At 37.3% G+C, this 23712-nt stretch overlaps 1 protein-coding gene across 1 annotated transcript in view; it reads right to left on the bottom strand.

Annotated features, from left to right (window-relative positions):
• The window catches only part of COL1A2 (collagen type I alpha 2 chain), a 52509-nt gene that overhangs the window by 3126 nt on the left and 25671 nt on the right, over nucleotides 1-23712 (bottom strand). The window contains exons 24-48 of the mRNA XM_087892779.1: nucleotides 23309-23407; nucleotides 21800-21853; nucleotides 20792-20845; nucleotides 20649-20702; nucleotides 19579-19632; nucleotides 18045-18089; nucleotides 17385-17483; nucleotides 16133-16240; nucleotides 14367-14420; nucleotides 13536-13589; nucleotides 12681-12734; nucleotides 12506-12559; nucleotides 12283-12390; nucleotides 10710-10763; nucleotides 10564-10617; nucleotides 8815-8976; nucleotides 7920-8027; nucleotides 6819-6926; nucleotides 4999-5052; nucleotides 4793-4900; nucleotides 3851-3904; nucleotides 2670-2777; nucleotides 1846-1899; nucleotides 1600-1707; nucleotides 579-822 (exon numbers count right to left, since the gene is read on the bottom strand). Of these exons, the coding sequence (XP_087748905.1) occupies nucleotides 579-822; nucleotides 1600-1707; nucleotides 1846-1899; nucleotides 2670-2777; nucleotides 3851-3904; nucleotides 4793-4900; nucleotides 4999-5052; nucleotides 6819-6926; nucleotides 7920-8027; nucleotides 8815-8976; nucleotides 10564-10617; nucleotides 10710-10763; nucleotides 12283-12390; nucleotides 12506-12559; nucleotides 12681-12734; nucleotides 13536-13589; nucleotides 14367-14420; nucleotides 16133-16240; nucleotides 17385-17483; nucleotides 18045-18089; nucleotides 19579-19632; nucleotides 20649-20702; nucleotides 20792-20845; nucleotides 21800-21853; nucleotides 23309-23407 (2107 nt within the window). The remainder of the gene's footprint in view (nucleotides 1-578; nucleotides 823-1599; nucleotides 1708-1845; nucleotides 1900-2669; nucleotides 2778-3850; nucleotides 3905-4792; nucleotides 4901-4998; nucleotides 5053-6818; nucleotides 6927-7919; nucleotides 8028-8814; nucleotides 8977-10563; nucleotides 10618-10709; nucleotides 10764-12282; nucleotides 12391-12505; nucleotides 12560-12680; nucleotides 12735-13535; nucleotides 13590-14366; nucleotides 14421-16132; nucleotides 16241-17384; nucleotides 17484-18044; nucleotides 18090-19578; nucleotides 19633-20648; nucleotides 20703-20791; nucleotides 20846-21799; nucleotides 21854-23308; nucleotides 23408-23712) is intronic.

Consider the following 23712-nt stretch of genomic DNA (forward strand, 5'->3'; position numbering starts at 1 on the left):
AAATTTTAGTAGACAGTCATTACTTTAAAAATAACAAATATGAAAACAATGCATTAAAAAAACCTTATTCTGGATGAGCTAAATAAATGTGTTTACCAATGAAATCCCTGGAAGCCAGACACACGGTGACATTGGAAAGCACCACTTTCATGAGAGACATTTGAATATACAGATGGAAAAACTCAAGTGTCCAAATGTCTGCTTTTTATATGCATTCAGTGAGTGAGTTTATGGTTATTTTGTTCTTGTTTAAGAAATGGGAAATAGTCATACATATGTGTTATTCGTACCAGGGATGGACTACACTAGGTTAAACAGATTTCCACTGAAAATATTATATGTAGAGTTTTATTCCTTTGAATGAATGTCCAGTTGCATTATTGATTCCAGTGGTATTTATATTAAGCTATGATAATGTCTGAATAACATATGCATCATTACATCATGATTCAAACAGTTTGATAACTAAGACTATCATGATGTCTTTTTGAGTATGCAAGTTACATCATTTGTGTGATAACTGTAAAAATTAAGAATGCAACCAGTTATTTTATGTTGACTATTTGATACTAACATACCATTGTTCCAATCAGGGTGGCTGAGTTTTAAGTCACGGCAAGTGCGAGCTGGATTCTTCTTGGAGCCTTCTGGGGTCAGGAGGGTCTCAATCTGATTGTTCAGGGTTTTCAGAGTGGCATCAACTTCATAATCCTTGGGTCTAAGAGATGGCTGATCACGATAGTATTCTGCATCATAGCCAATTTCATAACCACCACCATTGGGACCAGGTGGGCCAGGAACACCAGGTGGTCCTGGTGGACCCTAAAACATACATTTGGAAGAAATAAAATCAGCTTGTTGAAACTCAGTTTACCATGGTCATGCATAAGGTCCTATCTCAAGACTATCTGAATATAATCAGGATTATAAGCTTTGGCTAGAAAGATATATAAATTGAATGAGTAATAATTATAACAATACATCTATTCATGCCTGAGTTCAGAAATGAACCTATATATTATTAATGAAATGTTTACTAATCAGAGAGTAAATTCTTTATTTGGCAACTTGCAGAAACAGGAAGAATGTCTTCAGTGAAGGCTGCATTATGCGACTTAATGCAGCCTTCACTTAAATTAATGCTTATGTGACAGCATTAATTTAAAATGCTGATTTAAACACTTGGAATGGCAGCTATCTAGCTAGTGACATATATCACTAGCATTGTTCTCATGCTTCAATTAAGCATATTTAGAAATCAACCTTTATGCCTATGGCATAAAGCAATCTTCCCCTTCTTGGTATCCTCCCGATGTGTTGGAGCTTCAATTCTTAAAATTCTCTCTTAAACTTCTGGAAGCTGAAATATACTAAGAACCTAGTAACATATATATTCAGGAACCCAGCATGGCCAAAGGAACCTAGTCCCAGTGACATATGTAAGGAATGAGATTGCAAATTTATATACGTTTATCTGAGAGTCAAGTTTAATGAATGAAGTGAAGTTTAACTTTGGAATAACCATGCAGGGTAATCTGCTGTTCATTTTTTTAAAAAATAGTTTTTGTAACATTAACAATCCTTCAGACTTAGACTTACAGATGGTCCTTGGCTACCATGAGACCCTCGCACACCAGCAGGACCAACAGGTCCAGGCAGACCATTGCGACCATCTTTTCCAGCAGGGCCAGAAGGACCAGAAGGACCCTAAAACAGGAACAAAGAACAAACCCAGCACTCAGTATGTTTCTGATGCAAGTAAACAATAAGAATGTGAGATAACATACCTGGTGATCTAAAAGTACATTTCAATATTCCACACAAAGAACATTCATATAAACTTACCCTTGGACCGGCGGGACCAGTAACACCAGCGGAACCTTGTTCTCCATGATGACCCTGTTAATACGAGACAAGATGCGAAATTATAATTTCCTGCTATCTTCTTGTAGACTTTTGTCCCTTTCATAACTGATGGATTCCAAAATTGGGGAAAAATTACAATGGAGGAATCATTTTGACCAAGAATTGTTTTAACTGGGAAATTCAGCATTGAGATATGAACACCAGTGTACATATACAGCTTCTCCCTTCCTCATCATGAAAAGATGGCAGGAGCAGGATTTCTAATAGGGAAGTTTGCTTCTCAGTGGGCTTGACTGAATTGACAGCACCTATGACTCTATACATCACTAAGCTCTTAGAAAATCAAAGAATCTTGGATAAACTTGTTGATCTATATGGATCCAATGATCTGGAGCTTAATAGCTTAATTTTAACTCACTATACTGAGCCGTGAGTCACCTTGATATTCCTGTATATCCTGATATACAATATTCTTGTATGTTATTGTAAGCATGTGAACACAAACCAGTGTTTCAGTATCATACTGAAATGGCAAGCTTGAATAGGAAAATTTGTGTTGGATTAGGAAGAGGAAAAAAACTTGCAGAAGCAAACTAAAGCCCTCACACAAAGCAAAAATGAAGAAACAACTAAGATTTCAGTGGACATTAAAAATGGTGACCATTTGAAAGATCAAGGATGAGAAAATGGAATTTTATCAGATGAGAAGGAGAATGCCTGTTTCTTCCTCACAGAGCACCTACACCTGTTCTAAATAGTGGATTTGTTTTTGTTTAGGCCATAGTTTGGATACTTGTACTTACAGCAATACCAGGCAGTCCCTGAAGTCCATTATGTCCTTTGAAACCTGACAAGCCTCTGGCACCCTTGTCACCAGCAACACCTTTCTCACCACGTATACCTTGTGCGCCCTAATAAATAGAGTGATAAATAGAGAAAAATTACAAATGGAAGTTTTCTACTCTAGAAAGCTTGGAAGAAGTTTCAGATACACCACCTTTGTCCAAGAACAATCCCATTAACCAAGAACTAAAATGCGTGTAGATTCTTTCAGTTTGGAAATTTCCACAAACATTAGTTTGATTTCCCTCTTTTCTTATTTTATTTATATCTTGGTTCAAACTACTATTAATAATTACATTACTCTTCCTCAATTTGCCTTGATCTACATGTACTGGACTACATTTCCCATTACCAAATGGAGGATAGAAATTGGGACGCAATCTACTCTGGAAACAGGAGCTTGGTGAAAGATGTTCTACACCAACAGAAAGAAATCAAGTCCTTGGTTTGGGGATTATTTTTCTATACATTTTGCATAGATCCTGTTCTATTTTGAGTTGCATCCCTGGTTATCTGTATGTGATCTTGCATTAAAAAAAGATAAAGCTTGATCTTTGCTTCTTTCTTTATCTTAGCATCTTCCAAAGTGTCATCAGGCCGTACGAATCAGAGTATGATAAAGGATTATTATATTAAGTCTCCAAGGATACTATTACGCCTTTATAATCTTAACTCTTTTCACCTATAGGGAGTAACTACTATTCTTCCCTCTCCTGGGTTTTTTCTACACCTTAATCCAAGTGAGGTAACCCCAGCAAGAAAGTTTAAAAAGCCCAACAGGTATTCTTGCTGTCACATCTCTTTTTTATTGGGAAGACATGATGCATAATCTGTAAACTACCTGAGGACACTATCATATTGCAAATATGCATATAACTGCCAGCCAATATGACTTCTGGAATACAATTGAGTTTCCTATGTTGTCTTGGACAGTGAAATGGCTTGGATATCCTTGCCTGGATATCACATTCTCTATTTACTCATTCATTTCTTAATCAGTTAGGCATCCTTCTGAATTATTTTCAAAATTTATGCCTTCATTTCCAGTCCAAAAAAAGAGTACATTCTTAAAAATACTAGACATACATACAGTTTTTTTTTAAAAAGCCAACAACTATCCAATAATTAAAATTATACTCACAGCAGGACCTCTTGAACCAGCAGGACCACTGGGGCCAGTAACTCCAGCAGGACCCTGAAATGATAACACAGCGGAGATGTTGCTTATGGGCCATAGCAAATGATATATAACTATCTTAAAAGTGAACATAATAATTTTGTATATTTCAGTTAAGTAAGACTACAGATACACATGTCTTTCATTGGAAGTATGATGAGAAGAATAGGATAGAAAATGGATTAAATCCAAGTATCATCTCAATCTTTTATCTCTCTTTTTACAAGACATTCATAAGCCAAAGATGAATAGGATAAGAAAATCCCGCTGATGATGTTACTTAGACTGGTAACTAAATGTTCAGAAACTAAATTGAAACAAGCTTGGAAAGCAAACCACTGCCAAAATTTATCTCTCTCTCTATAAATTGATGGAACTTCAGGAGTTCTTCATGAATTGTTGGGGCTTCAAAATTTAAAGTATTAATCCTTCTAGTAAAAAACTTATCTCGAGAAAGTTCTGACAGGGTTGTAGCCAAGCAAGAGACAGGGACCACTATGTTCAGGTGAACTATATGCTAACGTGCAAATAAACTTTAGGGCAGGGTTCTCCAAGCCTGGCAACTTTAAGACTTGTGGACTTAAACTCATAGAATTCTGGGAGTTGAAAGTCCACAAGTCTTAAAATTACTAAGGTCGGAACTTCTCGCTTTAGGACAATTGTTCCTTATTTACTCTAGGTATTAAGCTGAGCAAGAGAATTGCTTCCATAGGTGTTTGAGATTTTGTTACATTATCTTATACCAATAAAACATATTTTGGGGGGAATGCAAGTGGCTCTTGTTCCTAGCCTTTCTGTCTTCACAAAATCTTAAAAGGTGTGCCAGCTTCTTTAGCACAGGGTCTTGATATATGTGACACAATTAGAAGCGTTTTGATGTTTTCACAATGGTTTAAAGTTACATACACGTTCACCACGATTTCCAGATTTGCCAACAGGACCAACAGAGCCATGAGGACCAGGAGCACCAAGAGCACCAGCAGGACCGGTGTTGCCAGGAGCACCACGTTCACCCTAACAAGAACAAACAAGAAAATGGTTTGACTTAGATGTACAAGCTAAAGTTGGCTTGCAAGAAGTACCTTTTGCTTACAGAAGAAAGCCACAATTACCTTGTAACCAGGGGCACCATCGCGGCCAGGAGGACCATCGTTACCTGGATTTCCCTAGGAAAAAAAATGTCTTCTTAGCGACACGTAGTGTTTTTAAAATTATATTACCAACTATTCTTCCTACCATACTTGAACTATAGCATAAGCTGAAATTTTAAATGGACTGATAGTCTCTGCTGCCAGTAAAACAATTTCCCTTTTTTGTTCCAAATTCCTAACTTGAATGTTAGACATAAAGTATTGAAATACTACAAGAATCTTCTGAATCCTGTAACTTGTTTTTTAGTAACTATGATTGAGCAGTGTGATATTTTAGAAAAAGAAACTTGCATAATCCTCAACCATGATACATGTACTTCTTGAGTTATGACCACAATTGAGCTCCAAATTTCTTTTGCTAAGTGAGACATTGTTAATTTTATCCCATTTTATTACCGTTCTTGCCACATTTGTTAAGTGAATCACTACAGCTATTACGTTAGCAATATAGCTGTTAAGTGAATCTGGTTTCCCCATTAACTTTGCTTGTCAGAAGGTCACAAAAGGGGATCACATGATCCCAAGGACACTGCAACTGGCATAAATATGAGTCAATTGCCAAGTGTATGAATTTTAATTGTGTGACCATGGAGATGCCACAATGGTCATAAGTGTTAGAAATGGTCATAAGCAGGGGTAAAATGTAAAATTTGTTACTACCGGTTCTGTGGGCGTGGCTTGGTGGTGGTGGGTAATGGGACTGGGTGGGCGTGGCTAACTTTTTTTTTAAAAAAACTTTTCAAAGCATTTTTTCTAATGCTTTGAAAAGTCTCTCTGCCGATCACGGAACTCAGCTGGGATCATCAGAGAAGCTCTTTAAAAAATACCTCTCTGCCGACCAGGGAACTCAGCTGGGATTATCAGAGACTTTTCAAAGCATTTTTTTTACCACCTCTTCGGCCAAGAGGTTGCAGAAAAGAATGCTTTGAAAAGCCTCTAATGATCCCAGCTGAGCTGCACGATCATCAGAGGCTTTTTTTTTTTTTTTTGCTTTTAAAAGCAAAAAAGCAACCTTGGAAGAGGTTGTAGAAAAAATGCTTTTAAAAGTTAAAAAGTTAAGTTAAAAAGTTAAAAAAAAAGAGCCTCTGATGATCATGCGACTCATCTGGGGGGGGGGGGGCGCAGGGATTTTGCTACTCCGAACCATTCGCTGCCATCGCTACCGGATCGGGCGATCCGGTCCGAACCGGGAGCATTTCACCCCTGGTCATAAGTCACTTTTTCCAGTGTGGTTGTAACTTCGAATAGTCACCAAATGAATTGTTGTAAATCGAGGACTAAGGGATTATGGATTATGGATTTTGGTTCAACCAATATAAGGCATACCAGGTTAGAAAAAAATTATATAACAGAAGGTATGTGCTGCAATCCTTCATGTGTTTTCTTTATAGTCACTTCTTTTAACGGTTGCAGAAGTTTTAAGAAAGATCATAGTTAAGGTAATTAGTTAGAACTTTCAAATCTTAATTGTTTGATTTGAAAAGTACCGATATGTGTCTTTGAGTTTTCTGCTGCTTTGATTTAAAATACATTGTTTTGTTAAAGCAATTCCATGTCTGTCAATCATTTTTTAATACAAAATCTAAAAATGCTTTACGACTTCAACCTCATTTATTTATCCCAACTCATATAACTGAACTGAGAATAAATCTTTTAAAAACTGACGGTATGGGAGAAACAGCTGTATCATACAATAACTGGCTACTACATCAAATGCTGCTGCATATTTAGTATTTTACTTTAATTTCCCCCCAAAGTTATGACCAAAAAGAATTTCTTACATCACGTCCAGCTTCACCAGGGGCACCATTTACACCAGAAGAACCAATGGGACCAGATGGGCCACGGGCACCTGTGGGACCAGAAATGCCAGCAGGTCCATGTTCACCCTAGGAAAACAATTATAATTGGAATATATTTTATTTTTAGTTATTATACATGAACTTTCAAAATGTTATGTACATTTTATATCTGTTGGTTATTGGATTAATTGGTATTAAATATTTAGTTAACGGCACTAATCCTCATGAGATATTTCACTGTATTCAATATATTACAACACAAAGTAAAAAACCTACAAGAGAGGTTTTTTATTGATCCTAAATATAGCAGCATAAACAACAACTTGCACCATCAACATCAAAGCATAATAGCTTTCAGACAAGACAGAACCTTTTAATTTGCTGAGCATTTCCCAAACCTTATTTCCCTTTCACAATCAACAAGAGGCTACTCCTAAAATCTTATTCTTGCACTGAAATCTAATATCACAAAACATGTGCTCACAATACATATCAGTTCTCCCAGTAGACAGACAAGAAACATAACAAGATGTTTCTACTTGGGGAAAAGATACCAGAAGGCAAATATCAAACCAGGGACAATTTGACAGGGATAGTAACTGTTTAGAAAGAAGGCCATATTTATGAAAACATTTGCTATTTCAACTCTACCACTGTTTTTATAATTCTGCTCCATTACCTCATAGTTATGCTCCTCATCCAACTATTTAATTGCCTCATTGATTCATTAGATTAATGATGTGCTGTATCCGATCAAATACACTGCTTTCATTTATACCCAAATACCTTGCTGCTCTTTCCAATCACTCGTATATGCTAATTTGCATAAATCTATAACAACTCCTTCTATTGCCTAGGTCTGTCTTTGCTACTAATGCTGTCCATAAACCAATTTGTACTTCAGTGTACTTGCTAGGGTTGCAATGTCAGCTGTCAATATGATAAGCAGTTAATTTTTGCAGTTGCTATTTAATCCAATCAAATATGCAGAGGGTTGGATTAGAAGACCTCTAAAGTCCCTTCCAACTCTGTTATTCTGTTATGTCTCCTATTTGCAAATTTGGTAAAGATGGTACTCACAAGTGCTCCAGACAAGCCTGGAAGACCACGTTCTCCTCTAGAGCCAGGAAGACCAAGGATACCAGGTGCTCCAAGAATACCCTGAGGACCTGAAGACCCAGGAGCACCCTGAAGAGAAGGGGAACAAGAAAGAAAAAACATTTTCAGTACGTATAACAGATTAGCAGAGTTTTGTCTGGGCAAAAATTAGTTTTCTTTCTCTTTGATCTCAATACTAGACTCGTTTTAGCATCCAGCCATCATCAACAAACAAACAAACTTTCTGTATTGCCTTAAAAACCATTTTCTATGTGAATTTATGAAAGTATGTGCATGAAGAAATAGAATGGATTGATTAATTAATACATTCATAATTGTTCTTCATTTATAAATACAATATTATGCCCAGTTTTATGAAAAATAAAACTATTTGGCTGATAGACCATCTTGAGAAGGATAAGGCACAAATTACGATCAGCAGCCTTTATTTTGTACTAGGGATAGTATGTCAATCTAGGTCATGACTATCATATTAGAAGGAAAATTAGGCACTGGGGCAGAACCAGCTATTTTAAACATCCTTATTTCTTTTAAATGTATTTTGCAAGTGCCCTTGGCTAAACAACTTCACTGGGAAAAATATTATGAAATGATATGGTCTGCATTCTCTGAATCAATTATTTTTTGCCATTCCAGTGGAATAAGGTGCCATTGCAAGTAGCATTGCTTGCTGAGTAGTGAAGCCTACCTGCAGCTGATGCAACTGGCAACCATTATGGATTAAGGAAAAATTCTTATGGCATCCTTATATTCACTTTTGAGATTATTGACTTTATTTGTGGAAAAAAATAGGGGGAGGAAATGTATTGGATGTGTTTGCTGCCTTGAGTATTGAAAAGTGTTCTGGACAACTTACAGCAGCACCAGCTTCTCCTGATGGGCCTTTTTCTCCACTGAAACCAGGGGGTCCAGCAATGCCAGTTTCACCAGAACGACCCATTGGGCCAGTGTCACCACGTGGGCCTCGAATTCCCTCTTTGCCAGCAGGACCAGGGGGGCCAGATGGACCAGTGATACCCTAGGAATAAAATCATAATGTAATTGCATAGTGACATCTCAGCTTCATCAGTCAAGAGATAGCAAATTATTAATCCAAATAAAGAGTGAACAAAGACACTAATGGGATCTCATGTAATATTGCTTTAGTAAACTGCACAGAATCAAACAAGTATGTAAAGAAAGCTTGACCTCACTGTTAAATAGCATTTGCTGAGATAGAATTTTAGTCATCTAGATTGATTGTTATGTGGCCTGTTATATCTACAACTCCAAATGTTCCTCATTATGGGCCACTCCTGCTGGACTTAATGGGAAATGTGAAATAAGACACAAAATTATTATATGTAAGATTGTCAAGCAAATCTACATAAATGCCAGGTCATCTGCTTGTGTTATAGCACTACATCATAGCTACATTTCAAAGGGCATGCCATAAGCTAAATAAATAAATTCAAAGGGCGTAGTATTTGAGCCTGGTCAATAATGCATGCAGGCTATATGAACTCTTTGCTCATTACGGTTATTAGATTGCTATGATTAGGACTGATTTGTCCAGGTATTTCTGATTTTGAAAAAATAGGGCAAAATATACTTTACATGAGGCACAGGCAATCTATAGCCCTAGGCTTATAAGCAATTCACATCTCCACCCCCCAGGGCCGGATTTTCCTATAGGCTAACTAGGCTTCAGCCTAGGGCCTCAAGATCAAGAGGGGCCTACATTCAAATTGTTAGCAAAATTAAAATTACACTTTCACTATAGGTGAAAGGGCCTCATAAGTGGAATAGCCTAGGGCCTCTTTTCATCTAAATCCGGCCCTGCCCCCCCTTTTTTTGACCCTTAATACCCTGTTTCCCCTAAAATAAGATATCCTCTGATAATAAGCCAATCGGACTTTTGAGCGCATGTGCTAAAATAAGCCCCCCTGAAAATAAGTCCTCCCTGAAAATATTTAAACGCATGCGCAGCCGGTCCCCACCATTTCCTCTGGTTAGAGTTATGGACACAGAGCTGGAAAGCAGGTAAGACAGCAAGAGGAGCCCCGTCTTGCTCCACGTGCCCCAAAATAATAAGGCCTCCTCAAAAATAAGACCAAGAGCTTATTTCGGTTCAAAAAAATATAAGACAGGGTCTTATTTTCGAGAAAACAGGTAGTTCTACCAATTGTGAAGGGTGAAAACTGATAGTACTTTCCTGTGATTTTGAGACTGAAACTATAGAGCATTAAAATCAGCATAACAGTAAAACGGCAAAGAAATACTCCAGATTTAGATCTTTTTGCATTCTGCTTTTGTGGTTTTCTCACAAGCAATACTGAGACTTTAATTTCAGTATGGTTCTGCTTTGCCTATAAAGATATGAAATGGCCCCAACCTATTTAGGTACAATAACTGGTAGTAATGGATTGGAAATAATGGATAATCTTCTCATATTATAACGGCTTGATAAAAATTCTAAGGTGAAACAAAGTAATATCCGGACAGCGAATTTTTGGAGTTTTAAGTTCATACAAAGATTTTAAGGCTGAGAAACATTGGTCTGCACAGAGAAAGCAAAAACTTACTTGGTATGAATTACAAAGGGATTTTTGCAGGAATTACTTACAGCAGGGCCAGGAGGTCCAGGTCTGCCAGCATTCCCAGGAAAACCGTTGGCACCCTATTTTAAAAAAGCAAGAGAAAAATTAGGTTTCATAGTAATCAATAGCTACATAAATGAAATGGATAAATAAGATAAGTTTCCAGACTTACAGGTGGACCATTATCACCACGGCCTCCAGAAGGACCGGCTTGACCAACAGGGCCCTGTATATAGGAAGAAAGCACATCTAAGATAAGACTCATAAAGTACCTCATGATGACCCTATTTTCCTTTAGAATCAATGGTAGCTTATTTGCTCCTATTTCACAATGGTCTTCAGGCTTAAGGAAATACAACGATTTCATTGAGAAGGACAATAGGAGCAATGACTTCTCTTAGTCATTCTCTTAGGACTATTACAAGTAGGAAACAAAATGTTTCATATTTTTTTTGTTACCATCTAGGAATTATATGGATCTTGGCTGCCTACTTAGCTATCCTATAATGAAGTCACAGTAACAGATGATTTGTAGAAGTGGTCTCTTTCTCAAAAACAGATGCTATGTGTTAGAGGTATCCTGTGCCCCACCCTTTTAGAATATAACATTGACAGGAGAGGTCACAAAAAAGTTTATAACTTTGGAATAGTGTTTACACCAATGGTGGTCCGCCCACCCACCCCGGCACTATGTCATGTTTTCTAAGCTGCGCGCATGTGTGCAAGCCACGCGCATGTGTGCAAGCTGCACGCGCTCACATTTTTGCTGTGTGGCAATCCAGTGATAAAATTATGTGAAACCCACTTCTGGTTTACATGACTGGTTACCAAAATTCATTAATAAGGTAATTTGTAATTATTTATGAGTAATCATAGCTCATAGTATGAATCTTAACTTCTTGAACTTGAACCAGTACATCCTACCTGATTAAAATCAGTTATTTATTTCAGCAGTGAAAAATGTTGTTAATCACTGTGAGTCATTACAAATTATGTTGTGTGCGTGTGTGAGAGAGAGAGGGACAAAGAGAGAGAGACACACACACAGCAAGAGAGGGAGGGAGGGAGGGAGAGAGGGAGAGAAACACAGAGCGAGAGGGGGGAGGGAGAGAGACGGAGAAGGAGAGAGAGGGAGAGAGACACAGCGAGAGAGGGAGAGAGAGACACAGCGAGAAGGGGGGGAGAGAGGCAGAGGGAGAGAGGGAGAGAAACACACAGCGAGAGAGGGAGGGAGGGAGAGAGACAGAGCGAGAGAGGGAAGGAGGGAGAGAGAGGGAGAGAGAGACAGAGTGAGGGAGGGAGCGGGAGAGCGAGAGAGAGAGCGAGAGAGGGAAGGAGGGAGAGAGGGGAAGAGGGAGGGAGGGAGAGAGAGAATGTCCTCTGAGGTAGGAAATCTTCATTTTTAGTCACTAATATATATAGATATTCTTTGAGGAATGAGGACCCGGTTTCTGGGGGCAATAAGCTGACTTTGTATAAAATATACAAAAGTATGAAGGCTATTGCTTAACGCATTGTAAGTTGCCCTGAGTCTCCGGAGAAGGGCGGCATATAAATAATAATAAAAAAATTCTTTGGGAGAAATTCTTGATATGCCACATATAAATTAATCTAGATTTGAGGTTACTTAATAAGTGTGCTATTTGGCATCTTAGCAGTGGATTTAAGAACGTGAATATGAAATATCAAGATTACGTCATATAGCCGAAAAATAAAGAATGTAATGTAAGATTTCATTTACTTACAGCAGGACCAGCACTACCGACAGCACCAATGGAACCTTGGGGACCTACATCACCTTTAGGACCTCTCTGTCCTCTTTCTCCTTTAACACCTGTCTGACCAGCTGCACCCTGACAGAAACAAAACATTTAAAATTCGAAGTTGAGATATTTAAAGTTGAGATATTTAATTAAACAACCGAAGGTAGAAAACTGGAGAAAGCAAACAGTGTTTCTTTATACGTACAGCAGGACCAGCAAATCCAGGAGGCCCAGCAGGTCCGGCTTCACCACGCTCACCCTACAGTAAGGAAAAAAACAAAGGAAGTTAAGGACACCTTTCTTTAGCTGCTCTTCTACTTCAGAGGTTCCCAGAAATGTTAACGTCATTTAAAAAAAAAAATCATTATTTTACTACTTACAGGGGATCCACGAGCTCCAGCAGGTCCAGCAGGTCCAGCAGAACCACCTTCGCCCTAATAGAAACAAAAGATCAGCTGTTTCTAGGCTGTAGAATAATGTCTGTCAACCTTGACCACTTCAAGATGGATAGACTTCAAGTCTCAGAATCCTGGGAGAATGCTAGAAGAATGCTGGCTGGGGATATTCTGGGAGTTGATGTTCAGAGACCTTTAAAGCTGTTGAAGTTGGGAAGTACTGCTTTGAAGAAAGGATTGTTTCAGTACACTGCAAACTTAGAAATATATCAGGGGTTCCTGGTGCCAGCACTCATGTTACCAGTTTGGGTAATGAAATGACTGCAAGAAAACAACCAAGCTCAAAGAGCACGGAGGACCACTTGCTTCAATCCTGAGCTACAAATATTCTCCTTTATTAGTTAGAAATATTCCTTCCAAGATATCAAGTGAAATGTTTTTTTCACCAACGGAATTTCTATTTATCTTTTCTTTTTATTTTGTAGACTGACCCTGAAATTAAATATTCTATTTAATTTCAAGATCTATTAACTAAAATTAATTAAAACTCCAGCAAATTTCAATGACCCATGATTGATTTTTCTCTCTTATTTTATCATGGCATGAATATGCAATAACTTTATTTTTTGTTCCAGTTCACTGTTTTAATATGTTAAACAGTGAGCAGAAACCTACTATTTCTGAACTAACTATTTCCTAACTAAGGATGATTTGTTTAGCTATAAAATGATCAATGTTCCACATCTATATTCTGGGAATATGCCTAGGAAATATCCCAAAAATATCTGGACTAGATAGGTGGCACATAAATTTAATAATAAATAAATAAAAAAGACTTACTCTTTCGCCACTAGCACCAGCAGGTCCTGGGGCACCAACAGCACCAGGGGCTCCCTGAAAACCAAAAAGAGTAACTTGATCTCTGTGTATTTTTGTTGAGTTTAGGGTACAAGTAGTCCTTCAATTGTGACCATAATTCAGACCAGATTTCCAATGCTAAGCAAGGCGGTTGTTAAGTAAGTCATGCCCAATCCTTTTTGCCACAGTTGTTATGTGAATCGCAGCAGTTGCTAAATTAATCACGCAGTTGTTAAATAAATCTGGCTTCCCACTGATTTCGCTTGCCAGTTGGGAAGATTACAAATGGCAATTGCAGGATTCCAGGAAGTTGTATCAATTGTATATACAACATGCTTATTGCCAAGCACCTGAATTTTGATCCAGTGACTGTGGGGATGCTATAATGGTCATAAGTGCGAGGACTGGTCATAAATAACTTTTTTAGTCTTGCTGTAAATTTGAATGGTCACTAAACTGATAGTATTAAACCCTCAATAAGGAGTTTAATATAAAATACTACAGAATTTTTTTTTTTAAAGAATTATATTTTTTTCAATTCTACTAACACCTCTTCTCCCCAAATGTTCCTAACCTTCCAGGTAATTTGAAATAAATTTAATTTCACAGTTTCCATAAATAAAATACAATCATTCCGTGCAATCTGATTTAAATTCTAAACAGTTTTTATGCTTTTTGCCACTGACTTTAGGATAAGGTCACTTAAGGAGAATTTCATGCCATCTACATTTTAAAATACTAGCTGGCTTTCATGTTGTAGTTGCTAGAAGAATTGCACAGTTCCTTGGAAATAAATTAAAGACGCATGCTTACTCGTGAACCATCTCTTCCTGATGCTCCAGTATCTCCTCTGAAGCCAGATGGACCCTGAAATAAAGCACAAATTGTGATTATGCCTAGGTAATGTGGGATGCTTTATATGATTATGATTTCAAAAGAAATGCTGAGGAACAGTTTCACCCATTGAAACAGTTTCAATTTTGTCTTGGTTAACCATTTCAGCCAATTCATTGATTTACTGATGAAACAATCCCTCTCATTTGGGTGACAGAAATAACTGTGAACCTTCTAAAGACACTTCAATATTTCAAATATACTCAAAAAACAAAATGGCCAATTTTGGTTTTTTTAAAAAGTGTTTGTTATTTTGAAATTCTCAATTATTAAGATGTTAAGAGTTTAACCCTACCCAATGCTGCATTCTGCATTCTCTGACAAGCATGTGGAAAGAAAGAGTTAGAAATAATAGTTTAAATCAATGTTTCTCAACCTCAACAACCTTAATATGTGTGGATTTCAACTGTCCCAGCCAAGTTGCTGAGACTTTAAGTCCACCCACATCTTAAAAGTTGCTAAAGTTCAGAAACACTGGTTTAAGCCATGTACTCCATCCCGTTTAATATAAAAGTTAAATTAAAACATTTCTGATAAATAGTTATCTAGCCTTAATTTGAATACATGCACTAAAGCAGGGGTCTGCAACCTTGGCAAAGTTAAGACTTGCGAACCTCAGCTTCGCTGGCTGAGGAACTCTGGGAATTGAAGTCCACAAGTCTTCAAGTTGCCAAGGTGGCAGACCCCTTTAGACACTAAAGGATGGATTTAGTTTCATTGCTGAATAGCTATTATTGTTAAGTATTGCTTTGCAGTGGTCATTTGGCACCTGCTTTCCCTTAACTTCAATCCATTATTTTATATTGTGACTAACTGACTTTCTTCTGTGTGAGATCCTTCCAGATATTTGAAGATTGGTACAATATTTCCTCTACCTCATTTGCCTCCTCTCAATCCTAACTATGCCCCAAACCCTCTTTCTAGGTCCTAGAAGTTATTTTTCTGTTCTTCTTCTCAGCCTTTTCTCAACATTTGTCTGAAACCTTCCTTAATTTAATTAATCAATTAACTTTTCTTAATATAATGTATTGACCGTATAGTTTCAAATATGTGCCAACCTTCAGAATTATAAAAAAAACAAAAAAACAGACCAGGGATAGTCTAAGCACATTGCTCATGCTGGTATAGCATTGTAGAAGTTGAAGGCTACTTCAGGAATTGAGCAAAAATGTCTTTGATCAGGGATCCCAGACAAACCCAATTCAATTTCCCCACCCCTTTCCTGTTCTCCTGGTATCACAAAGTGCTTCAGAGCAAGATTATTGGTGCTTCTTGATCAGGTCCCCGCCCCACCCCCTCAATTTAACAGCAAACTAGATTTTTAGAGTGGATTCATTTCTGGCACAGTGGATAGAATGCAATACTGCAGGCTAATTCTGCTGACTGCCAACTGCTGGCAGTTTGATCCTCATTGGCTCAAAGTTGACTCAGCCTTCCATCCTTCCATGGTCAGTAAAATGAGGAGCCAGATTGTTTTGGACAATATGCTGACTCTATAAACTGCTTAGAGATGACTGTAAAGCACTGTGAAGTGGTATATAAGTCTAAATACTATTGCTGTTTCTGGTCATGGTGGGCATGTTACGATTGCAAGCTATGTGCACTATTGTTGGGCTATAAACCTTTCCCTGCAGAAAACTGATGGTAAATTATGTATTCTTAATTGTGGGACAGTATTCTTTTACCTTTTCACCTTTGCCTCCTGGGCCACCAGCAGCACCTCTCTCACCATGGACTCCACTAGGACCAGATGGGCCTGCACTACCAACTGCACCGACAGATCCAGGTTCACCCTAGCGAAACAAGAAAGGAAAAGATTTAAGGACTCAAAAGAAAACCAGGCAAGGTTTCTTCTGCTGCTCTCATTTGTTATTTTTCCAAGAAAATCAGTATTAAGACATGTAAAGAGAGATCCAGTGTGATGTAAGGGTTAAGATGCTAGACTAAGAACCAGAAGTCAGCTGAAGACTCTAGTCCAATCAATGTCTCATCTTAGATTGAGAAATTAAAAAACAACAACCTGTTTTACAAACTTGCACTAGATCGGCATAATAGATTATGGTCCATAACCTGCAAGGGATGTATTGGTCATCATCATCAATAGGTTGAAGGGCATTTTTATCCTCTAATGTTCAAGTGATTAGAATTGGATGCATATACTTTAACTATGTATTTATGCTAAACATATATCAGTGGATCTCTGATAAATAAATTTGATTCATTTCAGATTGTTGTACATTTCATAGGGGTTTAATCCAGAATAGATGAGAAAAATAGATTGCAGAAAAATGAAATATTATTTCTTTTTATAGTAGAGGCAAGTGGGTCTTGCTTTCCCTGCTCAAATTCAGCAAAGCAGCAATATTTAGAATGAAAAGTAGTAGACTGTGAAAATGTCCTCTTCCTGCAAAGATAGTGTCATGTTTCGTTTCCCTTTTCTTCCTCCTCAATACCCCTAGAGGAAGTTGCCATTCCAAGATGACAGCTTTTTGTGTAGATCAGCTGATGCAGAAGACTTCCAAGTCTCTTTTTATAAAGAATGGTTTATCACTGCTACATAACAAGATGTTATTTAAACAAAAACGAAATGTGAACTTTTGAAAGCATATGCCCAAACTTTTTAACATAGAAGAAACTTTCAGTGTTACAGATATAACATTTTAAAGTTCTGTTGTTAACTGAAATTAATAAAGCCCACGCTAAAAAGACCTGAGCTATATTGTTTCACCATCTAATTGTTTGATGTTTCCCAGTTGCATATTCTGCACATTGCAAAATTTTACAGAAGACATGTTAAAATCTGTCATTTTCACAATGAAGATTTAGAAATAATGTAGATGTTATTGCTCTCTGCATCTGACTGTATTCTTCCCACAGGACCTTCACAGTGCCCTCTCCTGGATTTAAGAAAAATAGCAATTCTTCCTTCTACCTTACCTTATTACCATCAGCACCTGGTGGACCGGATGGGCCACGGCTTCCCAGAGGGCCTGCAGGACCAGCAGCACCGCTTTCACCTGGTGCACCACGTTCACCCTGAAGGAAGCAGATGAGTATAAAGTAAATGGCAATCCGGGAGTCTCAATCTCACTAATGCAGAAACTGAAAAGGTGTGGAAAGCTGTACATGTATGTTATGCTTGTTGGTTCATAAGATGTCACAGCTACTTAAAATGGTTTAGATTTAATGGTGTCCATTTTTGGTCTATTGTGGTGCTTACTTATTTACAGTGTTAATTGGTTCTGGGTCTGACTAAATGTACATTGCATACTAAATTTATAAGTCACACTAAATAATAGAAATAGAAATATTTGTATATAGAAATATATCTTTCTATATAGAAATAATAGAATATTATCTCAATATTTATATTTCTCTGATATAATGATTACATTATTCAAAAAAAATCTAACTATATGATAGAACTACTTTTCTATATAGGAACTCATCTTAAAATACTGATTTCTACAAGATAAGGAACTTATATACTCTCACACACTTTCAAATTATAGTATAATACTACCTAATACTATATTCTACTGTATTTCAAATAAAGAAGGAAAAAAAGTACTAAACTGTAGAAAAGCATATACTTACTCTTGAGCCAGCAGGACCAGGGAGACCAAAGTCACCATGAGCACCCTAGGTACAAATAAAGATTTGTTAACACATTCTTTAAAATTATTTTTTAAAAGCACTGCTTCAGAATATGACATTCAGAGATCTAATGATATTTTCATCCAGAAAGATAAAAGGCAATAGATATTCTGAACAAAAGAAAGACAATCGGGTCACTAAAAGAAGTAAAACCAGATTATACCTTTCTGCAAGTTTTGCTGTAATTCAGTACAATTCAGAATAAGTTGTGAATAATTTAAATTCAGGCCTTGGCCACCAAATCGACGTTTAGTACTGCAGGAAGGGAACAATATTTGTTTTTTGTTTTTTTTCAAATGCTGTTTGACTTTATGGCAGAGTATGACATTTGTGTGGCATAGAACAGTATTCTCTAATCTGGTGCCCTGTAGATGCATTAGGGCTACTCTACAATCCCCAGATTGTCACTTAGTCTGGCTAAATGCCATGTGATTTGGGAATTCTGGGAGTCTTAATTCTCCTATAGCTGGAAGCTATGGAACATGTGATAGCTTGAGGGATGTCAAGTGAATAAATGACTACTCAAGATTCAAATTCCCTTTAAGATTTTGAATGATGCTAGGTCAGACTGATCATTTTCAGGGTTGCTGTGAGATTCACTCAAGAATATTGCAGTGCTTAGGTCAATCTTGGCTGATCTCAAAAGTGAAATAGTGCTGGTTATGATTATTACTTGGATTTTCTGGCAGGAAATCCCCACATTAGGAAATGGGAAAAGATTCTAAGGTGCTGCAATGTGTATTTTTGTCATGAAAATTACATATACAAATCAGAGAAGTCACCAGGTTCAAGCTGGTTTCAAGGAATAGAAGGAACCAGGAGCTTTACTCTTAATTGTGAGATTAAAAGGAAGGGAAACTCTGGAGATAAAGAAAGACTTGTGTCCAATGCATATGTCACTTGTTGAAAAAATGTTCACTGTCTGAAAAAAAAAATAAACTAAGCTGGTAGATTTGTTTTAATAGTCCCTTTTTAAAATCCCAGCATTTTGTTTTCTTTTTGTTTCACAGGACAAAAAGCAGCAGTAAATTTGTTTTTCCAATTTGCCAGAATAAGAGTAGGCAGATAAATGAAATCCACTTCATATGAAAAGGGGGAATTTCAAATAATGCTGAAGAAATATGTATCTGCTTGGCATGCTATTTTCACTGATTTTAGTGTACTTTGATTATAGCAGAGAAATAGATAATTCACTGCTAGGCCTCAGACACTTTATGAAGTATGTCTTTCCAAGGGATATAATCACTCTCTCAATCTCATTTTTTTGTATAATTTCCTAATGGCTCGAGGATCTGGGGATGATGGAAGAGTCTTGGAAGGATCCAGACTTGGAAAGACCAAAGTACTGAATACAATCTGCAGTTTATCCAATGTATGTCCAAAAAAAAAAAAAAAACCCCAACCCTGTGTTAAATTAAAGTACAAATTTCTTAATTAAACCACAAGGGATAATATGAATTACTTTACTACTTACTCTTTCACCTGGTTTGCCAGCTTCACCAACTCCACCAGAGGGACCAGGAAGGCCCTATAGGAAAATAAATGAACAGATGAAGGAAAAACAATGTAATTGTCCTGTAATTTGTTTATGTGCTGTAGATAAGGGAAACCGCAGGTCATGCAATAAAATAAATATCTTCATCTGTCCCTATTACTGTACTCTATTCTAGGGTCCCCCAAATCCTGGTCCATGGACCGGCACAGCACCACGACATCCCAGAAACTGGGCCACATCTGTGAAGCCCCATCTGTGGGATGCAGGCAGCATACCAAATTACACCCCTTTGATCCGCAGAAAAATCCCTCTCCATGGAACCGATCTGTGGTGCCCAAAAGTTGGGGGCCACTGCTGTATTCAATCTTATTCATTCTTGAGTTTTGAATAGGAAATCAAAAATTCCCTTGTAAAACCAGCCTTCTACATGAAAGTAATCACTATATGTGAATCTCAGTTTCTTTGCAACTGATTTCTCTTCCCAAGTCCTTCCATGTCTTGGCCCCATCCACTAAGCCTGCATATGGTGAACATAGCAATATAGTACTTCAAATCTGACTTGAAAGAGGCATGCTTCAAAATGCCTAGTGATGTCAACACAGTGACCCTCTGTGACTGTCCAACCAAATCTAATTTCTTTCATGAACTGCCAACCAGGGATGAGTTCACATTCCTTTTATTGCAAAACACCTCTTCTGAAATGAATTGGAGGCACTGCAGAGTCTTACATAGCAAATGTGTGTGTAGCTATTGTCAATCAAGAACAGTGTCTTCAATTCTCGTAACCTGATTGTCTTTGATCCACTGAAGCTTAGTGATTTGAATTCTATGCATGCCTATTTTTAGTAAGTGCACTTTGCAAGATATGATCTAACTAGCAACGTAGGTTCAGTAAAGCATTTGAATTTACTTGGTAGGATAAGATGCTTGGCTATATTAAAGTCATCAAGGTTTGTTGAGATATTTAGTAACATTTGAACAGCCTTTATTCAATTCTAGCATTACAGATCAAGAAAAGGCAATATTGGATAAAAGATAACTTTACTTACTTGGAAGCCAGGAGCACCAGCTGGACCAGTTTCACCTTTTGGACCTGCATTGCCCTAAAATAAATAATTAAAATTGTAATGATGAGAAATAAATCATTGGCAAAGAAGCATCAGAAGTTAACTAGGATTAATCTTGTACTTACAGCAAGACCAGGTGCACCTTGAGCTCCATTGTTTCCATCAGGACCAGGAGGACCCTAGAACCACAAAGCTTCAGTTGTTCATAGTGTGGACAATCATATTCTAAAATATACAGTGGTTTTGTTTGCTTACTTAATTATTTCCAGGAGTTTTGGTGAAATTACTAAGAGCTGATTTCAACATGAGGGAAACTTTGCTTTTAATGAATGTGGAACTCTCACTAGTAGATATGATATAGAAACTTTCAGTATTGTACTATAAAACAGGGTCCCCAACCCCTGGTCTGTGGACCAGCATCGGGATGGGACATGCCAGAAAAATTGCCACGCAAACAAGTGAAGCCCCGCTCATAGGATGCAGGCAGCACATGAAACAATGCGCCCTCCGGTCCACAGAAAACCATTTTCCACAGAACTAGTCCCTGGTGCCCAAAAGGTTGGGGGACATTGCTATAATAGATTAGTGTGGCTTAAAATACAATTTGTTAGTGGATTGCTCTCCTAAAAATATTGTCCTGGATCCAGAAAATAAGGTAGGGGAAAATTTTAATTTCTTACAATAAGCTAAAGTATACAGTATAAGGTATAAAGTAAAATACTCCAGATACTGAATGATATCTTAGAGAGTACAGTACAGTAGAACCTCTGGTTATGAATGCTTCTGAACACAACCAAATCAGGTTCAGACCAAAAAATTTGCAATTTTTTTTCCGTGGCCGATTTCCCCTTCTGCGCCATTTTTTTTGTAAGCGCCAAATTTCCAAAATTAGGTTTGAGTCATGATCAGATTGGTTTGTCGTGACCAGAGGTTCTACTCTATCTGTTTCTATTTCATGTAACCTTCATTCGAAATGTTAGCTTATGACTACTGCCAGAGAACTTATAAATACAGCAGTCTTTTTCTGTTTTATAAATTATTCAATTATTGCAGATTCTTAACTATTGGCAAATCATGTTTTCCTTACTAAAGTTAAGGTATAAAAAAATAGGGTGTAAATTAGTTTCACTTACCTGTGGACCAGTCAGGCCCACACTGCCTCTGTCACCAGGTTTGCCAGGTTCACCCTGATAAAATGAAACACAGTTAAATAAGTTACTGCATTAAAATTAATAACAGCAACCCCGCCACAGTACTTGACTCCAGATTTCTATATTTCTGTACAGGGTCTACAGTTGGCATAATTGGGCATTTCTTGAGATGCCTGCTCTAGCAGAAGATGTATCATGATGAACATCTTGAATCTGCTGCTTCTCCTGCTTAAGGTTGCTATCTATTGGCTCATCCTTTTTCAGATTAAGAAGAAATGAGTAAATTAGGAATTCTGATAAAAGAACAATCAGCAATACAGGTTGAAGCCTGCATACTTTCACTGGCAAGCAAACAATTGCCAAAGGGATGCGTTCCCCACACCCAGTCGAATAAAACATCCTGAACTACACTTATACTGAGTAACTTCCTCCCTGTTAAAAAAATACATAAAGTGAAAATGTGTATGCACAAAGTCACATAAATGTAGAATTGAAAGAGAAATGACAAATCATCACGCCTCTAACCAGCTATTATATTTATCCAAGGGAGAAGTTTATTTATTTATTTATTTATTTATTTTTCAATTTATATACCGCCCTTCTTCCTAAGGACTCAGGGCGGTGCACAGCCAGAATTAAGAACATGAAATACAAATATTAAAAACAATTAAAATATATATAAATTTGGCCCAAAAATTTAAAAGTCACAAACAAATTAAAACATTTAAAAAATTTAAAAATTTCTTCCTAAACCAGCTCGGCTTGCTGGAAAAAGTGGGTTTTAAGGGCACGGCGGAAGGCACTGAGGTCTTGCCTCAAATACATCCAAAGATAAGAGTTTTGTAACTCTCCTAAGCAATTTATTCCACTGTGGTTTTGACTTGATATGTTATCATTAGATTCAGTGCCATGGATGCATTTAACCAAACATATTTGCCATTTTCTTCCAGTTCAATGGCATTATGTTTATTTACATCCGAGCAAGATTTAGGTGACATATTTGCTATAACCATGGAAGAAATGAATACAAATAAATGTTACACCCACACCATTCCTTATCCAAGCATTGGTAAAAAATTAAAGCATTACTCTCTCTCACACACACACACACCCCAAAGTGAAAAGAAGAAAGAAAATATAACTGAAACCCACCATCAGTTAAAACAATAAGTGGTTTACAATTAAAATAAGCATTAAGCTGAAAATAAATTTCTCTTAGTGAGGCTCAGCCCTTTCCTTGGTAAAGAATTAAAATGACAAAGGAAAGTAAAGGATTTCATAAATGGGACTGCCAGCTAAATCCAAAGCTTCTTGGATCAGCAAAATGGTGTTAAGTAAGACAAATGTGTTAGCACTAGAGTAGTATACTTCTGGTACATACAGTTAAGGTGCCATCCAGTGGAGTGCCATAAAATTGGTGCTATGAACAGCAATGTAAATTGCTGTCATGTTATTTGCCAACATCATACTATTCTATTGTATAGTACTTACATTTGGACCTTTTGGTCCTGGGAATCCGATATTTCCAGGTTCACCTCGTGGACCAGCTGGGCCAGTTGGGCCAGGGCGACCATCAGGTCCAGTTGGACCCTGCAGGAAGAAAATTTCAGATCTTGCATTGTAGTTTATATCATTGCTTGAATATTGTGTGACCATTGAGAGCAAGACACTTTAAATTGGTTATGAAGACATTTCAGAGTTTATTATTTTCCTACATGGCTGTCCTTATAGCACTGTTCAGTAGTTTGATACCTCTCCAAAAAAATAAAAAATCAAATAACCCCCCTCCCTTCATGATTTTATGGAAATGGATCTACATAACTAGAAAAAAAAGTTAATAAATATTAAATTGCACAGCTATTGCTTAGATACAATATACATAAAAATGCAATTCC

This window comes from Pantherophis guttatus, chromosome 4 (assembly GCF_059756535.1).
Source record: "Pantherophis guttatus breed Tessera chromosome 4, ASM5975653v1, whole genome shotgun sequence".
In the NCBI taxonomy this organism is placed as follows: Eukaryota; Metazoa; Chordata; class Lepidosauria; order Squamata; family Colubridae; genus Pantherophis; species Pantherophis guttatus.